The sequence below is a fragment of the Megalops cyprinoides genome, chromosome 9 (assembly GCF_013368585.1).
Source record: "Megalops cyprinoides isolate fMegCyp1 chromosome 9, fMegCyp1.pri, whole genome shotgun sequence".
Classification (NCBI taxonomy): Eukaryota; Metazoa; Chordata; class Actinopteri; order Elopiformes; family Megalopidae; genus Megalops; species Megalops cyprinoides.
This window is the reverse complement of record NC_050591.1, coordinates 22,600,908-22,608,206: the sequence shown is the minus strand read 5'-3', so window position 1 is coordinate 22,608,206 and position 7,299 is coordinate 22,600,908. Positions and strand designations below refer to the sequence as shown.

The following is a 7,299-nucleotide window of genomic DNA, read 5'->3' as shown; positions in this document are numbered from 1 at the left end:
ATATTAATGTTTGACCCATTTGTTTAAAGGGACAACAGGGCCATATTTGGTATTTTCAGCAGAATCTGAACATTTGCAATCAAACCTGACAGATTAAAGTTGATAGTCAATCATTAGTATTAACTGAGGAACTGGTCCTTTCGGGGGGGAAAAAATCTTAATCAGTTCTCCATTCAGTAATTTTTGTCCAAAATATAATCAAAGCTAAGAAAAAAGAAAGTTTACGGTAGATCACGATTTGCCACTGACCCAGTTTTTTGTTGATTGTACATTGAGGGTATATGTCCTGGAGGGCAATGTGACCTAGCTGCATCAGGGTGACGACAGCTGTATCCCTCAGATAAAACCCTCAGACCTTTTGGCTTATCTCCATGAATATTTTGTCTGCTACCACAATGTTGCAAAACTTATAATCAGACAGATTACTCAAGACTCCTCATACCCTCAGAGCTGAGAGAGAGCTCCTGGACCAGCACATCTACCAGAGCGTGGTTTCAGAGACGGAATCAGACGGACAGCCGTCAGCTGTACAAAGGCACAAAGATGAAGGCTGTTGCAAGGATTTGTGTAATGCTGATGCTGAAATTGTGTCTTCCAAGAATACTGGGAATGCCCCATGAGGTGAAGATCGGCAAGGTGAGTGGCTCCAACCTGTTTTACAATGCCACTATCACTGGCGTTTCTTTTCTATTTGTAGTGGTCATGTGTAATAGTGCAAATCCTACAGAGCACAAGACTAATACACAACCAACTACCCTAATTTTTTTTTTTTCATTGTTTTTTGCATATTGCTCAACTGAATGGTTATGTAAAATTTTTCTAATATATGCAAACAGAATACTCGTTTGGGAGGTGTTTTATGTTTGATGTGATTTTCTTTTTTTTTTTTTTTTTGAGAATTTGCGTTTTCACCACACTTCTCTCCAAAGGATACACCTGTGTGTTATTCGTTCGACGAGTCAAAAGCTCCCCACCTCCTCTATACAGGGAACAGCACTGTGGGAAGTGTTCCCATCCTGGAGTACAAGATCTCAGAGTTAACCAGGTACTGTCCCAGATCTCCACTGATCACGTTTACAAATAATTGAGAGACAGGACGTGTGCACAAGGACCAGAATTCTCGTAGATTCAGCCTGAGGGGCAGGACCTGCTCTGAGTGACAGGTGAAGGGTCTGCTCAGGTATAGGGCTCCACTGTAGTTGAGATGAATTATCACATAGGCAGACATGACTGCAAATCAACCTTTAACTAAAGCAAGGAAATCTGCAATCTTCTTGGCTCCTGGTGCTCTGAGTTTTCAGGACATTACACAGGCCCATCCCCTAAAGAGAGCTTGAAATGCCCCATGAAAAGTATGACCACTCGTTTCAGAGTGGCACGAGCTCCCCTTTGATAGCCTTGTCTATTCCAGCTTTGACTCTCAGTTCGAGCTGCGCACTCTGGACCCCGAGGGTGTCATCTTCTTCGGGGATATCGGATCAGAGTTCAACTGGTTCCTTCTGGCCGTGAAGAAGCGGCACCTGAGCGTGCAGACGGGTCACAGTAATGGCAGGGTCATCGTCAGTGCAGGCCCCATCATCAGCGACGGCGAGTGGAAGAAGGTGAGCTCTCCCAGCATGAACTCCTGAAGAGAGCCTTAAGCCTTAACAGAACTCACAACGCTCTGAGCCAGCTCAAATAAAACCCATGTCATCCTGGAGATAGCTCTAACAACCCAAAGCACACCAAGACAGCTTTAACTAAATCTATGGCACACTGAGATAGCTCTAACTACCCACCACACACTGACAGATCTTAACAACCCAATATGCACTGGTTCAAGGTTAACAGAAACTACATTACCTTGAACAATGTTTCACTTTCATTTGTGTTTCTCAAAAAAAAAAAACTTTTATTACCAATGAATATTGATAAGACCCAATTTCTAGGTGTTAGTGCTAAAATAAACATAGTGACATTTATACAGAGAAAGAGCACTCCAGTTATAAGAAAAACATCCATCTACAAAGGTTTGTTTGTGATGAGCAGTTGATTCTTAAACACAGAGTTTCAAATGAAGGGACATTTTAAACAATTTTTAAACAGGTTTTAAACAATGTTTGCTTTCTATTTATTGACAAATATCCTTCGCCAAGTTCTTCAAACATGGAAAAAAAGCATATTTGAAGTGTTAAGTATTTATTCTTTTTTTTTTTTTTTGGAATGCCCTATGCGTCTTTCCCATTACTCTCCTGATTTGGAATGCGTAATTCTGTCATAGAAATGCCGCCCATAGCTGCAATCCCCCGTGACAATGCAGGGGGGTGCAGACAAACGCGTGATGTCACCGCTGCTTCTTTACACACTGCAGTCCCCATGCCAAGCCTGCACAGACAGGAGCCAGAGGAACACAGATAATGCGCAGCTTGATACAGGCAGACCCACTGGTAACCGATTCACCAGCAGGAGTTTGATGGGTCAGACAAACCCCTCCCCAACCAACCCGTCCATTTATCCTTGGCAGAATAAAGCCCATTTTAAAGCCCACAACTGTGGGCTTCTAGTGGCCTAGCTGATATGGAGTCTGGGCCATAGGGCTCTTGCAACGCTCTAACCAAGAGCTTTTACTGAGTTGCTTGAGATCCAGTGTTCCATATTTATATACAACGCTCTGTTAAATAAAATAATTGTCGTGAGCCATGCTATTTTTATTTGAATGTCATTGTGTGAAGTGCTAGCACTGGGCAAACTATGGCAGTCAATGACCTTAACTGAATTTAAACATGAAATAATAACTTGACTCACATTAATTATGCCTTTTTGGTTGACATTAGTTTTCATGATGTGACACCTCTTTAGTTCTTCATAGTGTCTTAGACAGCAGAGGAATGTCCAGTTTCTCAGCTGCATTCTTTCATTGGTCTCAAGACTGTCCTAAGACATCCAAGACATCCCTGCATTCAAGCAATTAATTGAGGGCACTAAAGGATGAGCTCAGAATTCACCAACAGGATCCTTGAATACTTCTCCCAAGACTGTAGGAACTGTAGAATAATGTCAAGATCCATGACCGCTACATTCACAGATCCATTGGCCCCTAGCTGCAAATATTTTGAAGTCAGTTTTTTTTTCCTGACCTCAGAAGTTATGTCAGGCTATATGGGCCTGGAATCATGGTGAGATTGCGTCTATGTGCTTGAGTAAAGAGTTGATCCCGTTTTGGTTCTGCAGATTGTGGTGACCAAACAGGAGGGAGGCGTGTCCGTCAGCGTGAATGGGGACAACATTGTCACTGTACAGCAGTCCCAGGAGAGCATCCATGCAGAGGCTGGAGACGGGCTCCTGAGAATCGCCATTGGAGCCTGCACCCCAAACAGCAGCATCACACTGGCAGTGGGTCACCAGAAAGAAGCGGGGCAGGGGGGTAGGAGGAGGGGGAATAGGAGGATAGGGAAAAGGGATGGTTGAGAGGAGGGGGAGAGAGGAGAGAAGAGAAGAGGAAGGAAAATGGTAGTGCATAGGGGACAAGGTTGTATGAGGCGAGGGCAGAGTGTTTAGGCAAAAGAGGTTAGGACCCAGAGAAGGGGGGTGAAAGTGAAATCTGGCTCACTTTGCTGGGTTGCAATAATAAACTCAGCTCTGGTTGTCTGCTCTTTATATTCAGATAAACAATATTGCCCTCTGAAATGCCCAACAATATTCACAGCTGAACTGTGGTGAGGAAATTCTCCCAGCGGGGATGTTTCACCCTGACTGAAATAACCCAAAAACGTTTCAACTTTTTTTTTTTGGCAAACTGAAGGTTCTGTGTGTGTGTGTGTGTCCCCTCTGTCAGCTCAACCCCCCGTTGGACGGCTGCATGCGGAACTGGGACTGGGTCAAGCAGGATTCCAGCGTGCTGCACCGGCTGCTCCAGGACTCTCAGTCCCAGAGGTGCTGGGAACACATTGTCCCTGGCTCCTTCTTTCCAGGAAATGCTTCCGTCGGGTTCGCTCCGCAAGGTGGGTTTGCATACCTTCTCCTCTGTGATGTGCAGAGTGAGAGCTGAGCTGAGTTTGATGTGTTCAGCCAGAGCTTAGCTGGGTTTGATGGGCTGCCCTTTGTCTGCAGTGCTGTGGAATGCAACAGTGGAAAAAGAGAAGGAGGGCTGGAGTCTTACTGTGGAGCTGGCCTTCCGCCCTGTGGAGGACAGGGGAGTGCTCTTTGCCATTTTGGACCCTCACAAAAATGTTTCTTTTTCCCTGTCCCTGGACCAGCCCACAAAGGTAACACACTTGTGCAAACACACAGAGATACCACACCTGGACTAGCGCGAACGGGTAACACATCTGGAAAAGGACACACACATAACACCTGAATCTGCCTAGATGCAGTGTGTAACATGTCTGAATTGATATACAGCAAGTAAACACACCTCGACAGGTGACATCTCACCTGAAGGAGTCCTAGTCTTACAATAGAAGAAGCTGCCATGAAGCCCAGCCCCCCAGGCTGGTCGAGTTTGCTACTCTTTTAATCCATCTGTCGGCAGATGTGAGCCTCACTGATTTCAGGTCTGTGAAGGAAGTCAATCTCACATGATCTCTGTTGTGGACATTCAGTAACAGACAAGCCGATTGGAGAGCTGGCTGTGGCCAGAAGCCAGTCTCTCTAGCAGATAACGACGCACTGGCTGAGGTACCATGGCGCCTCGTCTAATTCACGACCCGCCATGACCCTCCCACCACATGTGCCCCCGCCCCCTCTGACATACGCACACAATGTCCAGTGATAGCCTTACTGAGGCCCCTGATTCCACTGAGTCTGCTCCCTAATGCAGTTATCTTCACTCTTACATGCAATGTGTCGTCCGGTGCAATGAGGAATGCCAGGTCATATCCGGGGAATCTTGGAAGTATAAAGGATTTTGGACCGTCACTCCTTTTTTCAAAATGTATCAATAAATAAAAATGTTGACCTATTTCTGACACAGGCTTCTTCATCACAACATACACAGAGAGTGCCCACAAGGGTATAAAAGTTATGCTATCAGACTACATAACCATCATTAGTACTAACATGGCTGCATCTGTGATGACTGGGGACAAGAAGAATGTCAACATCCTTTTAGAGAATATTCTTAAATAGAAAATTACATTTAATTTATTAAGACATTATACTGAACCCTTTCAGCTTGATTTCATGATCAATGGCAGTACTTTCCCTTGATTTGTTTCTTTAGTTTGGAAAAAATGAAAAAAGGGGAAGACTGTATTATCCTTGAGGCCATAAGAGTTAAAAAGGCATACGTAAAATAGTCAGGGAATATTCCTTTCTGAGCTCTGGGCCACAGTGTAGGCCAATGATCCAACAAAAAACACTAATACAGTGTATACCTTTGAGAGCTTTGCACATGTTTTTGGCTCCAAAATAGCTTTTGTTTCTGTGTTGTACTGAATTCTTGGAGGGCTGTTCTGCATTATTCACTGCTTTTGGCAACAGCTCCTTTGCAACAGGTTCCTCACTCTCAGTGAATCTGACTGAACCAGAACATCTGCCTAGTGGGCTTCTCATGGCCTCAGTGCTCATAATGACAGGATATGCATGTAGCATGTTCCTCTGCATTGCCACCAGAGATAAATAGACAACTAGCAGCAATGTCCTGTATACTTCAATCAGCAAAAAAGTGTTTAAATACTGTTGTTTGTGTGTCAGGACCTGGTGCTGCATTTGGGGGGCCAGGTGTTTGGCTCACGCAGTGCCCCACCCTCGCTGTGCTCGGGTGAGAGTCAGTTCCTGCAGCTACAGGTGAGGGAGGGCGAGGTGGTGACCATGCTGGGAGCAGAGGAAGTCATGAGGAGGCTGGAGGACAAAGATTTCCAGTACCTGAAGTCTCTGTGGAGCCAGCCAGGGAGCATGGTGTACCTGGGAGGTCTGCCAGGTCAGCCTCTGTGCCATCCTCACCCTCTCACCTTCTTTTCCCTTCTGTCTCCACCTCTTTCCTCTCCCCTTCTCCATCCCATCCTCTGTCACTGTCTTTCCCAGTCCCTCTTCCCACTTCCATCTCCTTCCATATCCTCACATTTATGAATTTTGTCTGGGCCACGGCCACACACTCAAAACAACTCTGTCCTGCTGTCAGACAGGTGTGTGAAACTATGTTTGTGTAGTTACGGAGTGTGGATGTTGATGGTGCGTAGAAAAAGAAAGAACATTTTCAGCTTGATACAGTACAACCGGGTTAGTAAGAGATGTGTTCCCACAGAGGGTGTGTCCTCCTTCCATGGCTGTCTGCAAGTAAAGGTCCAGGGCGTGGATGTGGACCTCGACCTGGCCGAGGTCAAGTATGGAGACGTCCGCTCTCACAGCTGCCCCCCTGCCCTGGACATAAGAGATGGGAAATGATGGACTCTCTCTTCATGCTTCTGATGCACAGCACTTATACACACACAAACACTATGCATACATCAGTGTGCCCCCGTACATACACTGTGGGCACAGTGCTGCCACACACACCTTCACCGTACACTGTCACTGACTTCTGTCATTCACACACACACACACACACACACACACACACACACACACACACACACACACTCACACACATTCAACACACAGCTCTAATATAGTTTTGTGTTGAATCATTTCAATAGTTGTAAGTGAGTGATCATTTCTCTATGGAATAAATGTGTGTCTCAGATAATGTGTGAACATTGTAGGTATTGTGTTTTATGTAGACCTGTCATCCATTCATCCTGAAAATATATGAATCATCTTACTACAATCCTGATTGATCTTGATTGGAACCTTGAACATAATGTAATTGGATATTTGACCCACGTGTCCAGACCTGGAAACCTTGGAAACTGCTAATGCTTTGTGATTTGGGATGTAGTTGTGTCTGGCCTCCTGTCAAACAGAATTGGAACACAGATGGGGAATGCAATGGAAATGGTGTCACTTAGTCTGATATTTCTGAAAACACCGTTAATGCTTTTATTTCTCCCTCTTCACCAAACATCTTATTGATATATGTGTGCAATATCATTGTACACTCCTGGATCTAGAAAAAAGTGTTTTAATTCCAGCTGAATACAGGAGACGTGGATCTCGTGTTATGCTTCGTCTCCTCTTTGCTCGTATCCTGTCTGTAGATGGTGTAATGAAATGAGAGAAATGTGAGCATTGCAGCTCAGGGGAGAGGTGACCCAGGAGGCATGCTGCCTGCCTGCCTCTGAAATCCAATGTAAGAATGACGTTTCTTGCTTAACAAGGTTTTGAAATTTAGTGCAATAAAATTATACCAAGATATTTAAAACCCCCTCAGATAGGTTGTAA

General features: G+C 44.9%; 1 protein-coding gene across 1 annotated transcript; it reads left to right on the top strand.

The window, feature by feature from the left end:
- Window positions 1-469: 469 nt before the first annotated feature.
- On the top strand, window positions 470-6,506 carry LOC118783863 (vitamin K-dependent protein S-like). Its single transcript, XM_036537822.1, has 8 exons — window positions 470-636; window positions 930-1,045; window positions 1,412-1,601; window positions 3,211-3,372; window positions 3,815-3,980; window positions 4,090-4,244; window positions 5,674-5,899; window positions 6,224-6,506. Exons 1-8 carry the CDS (start codon window positions 544-546, stop codon window positions 6,361-6,363), a joined length of 1,248 nt encoding a protein of 415 aa, XP_036393715.1. The 5' UTR covers window positions 470-543; the 3' UTR covers window positions 6,364-6,506.
- The last annotated feature ends 793 nt before the right edge of the window (window positions 6,507-7,299 follow it).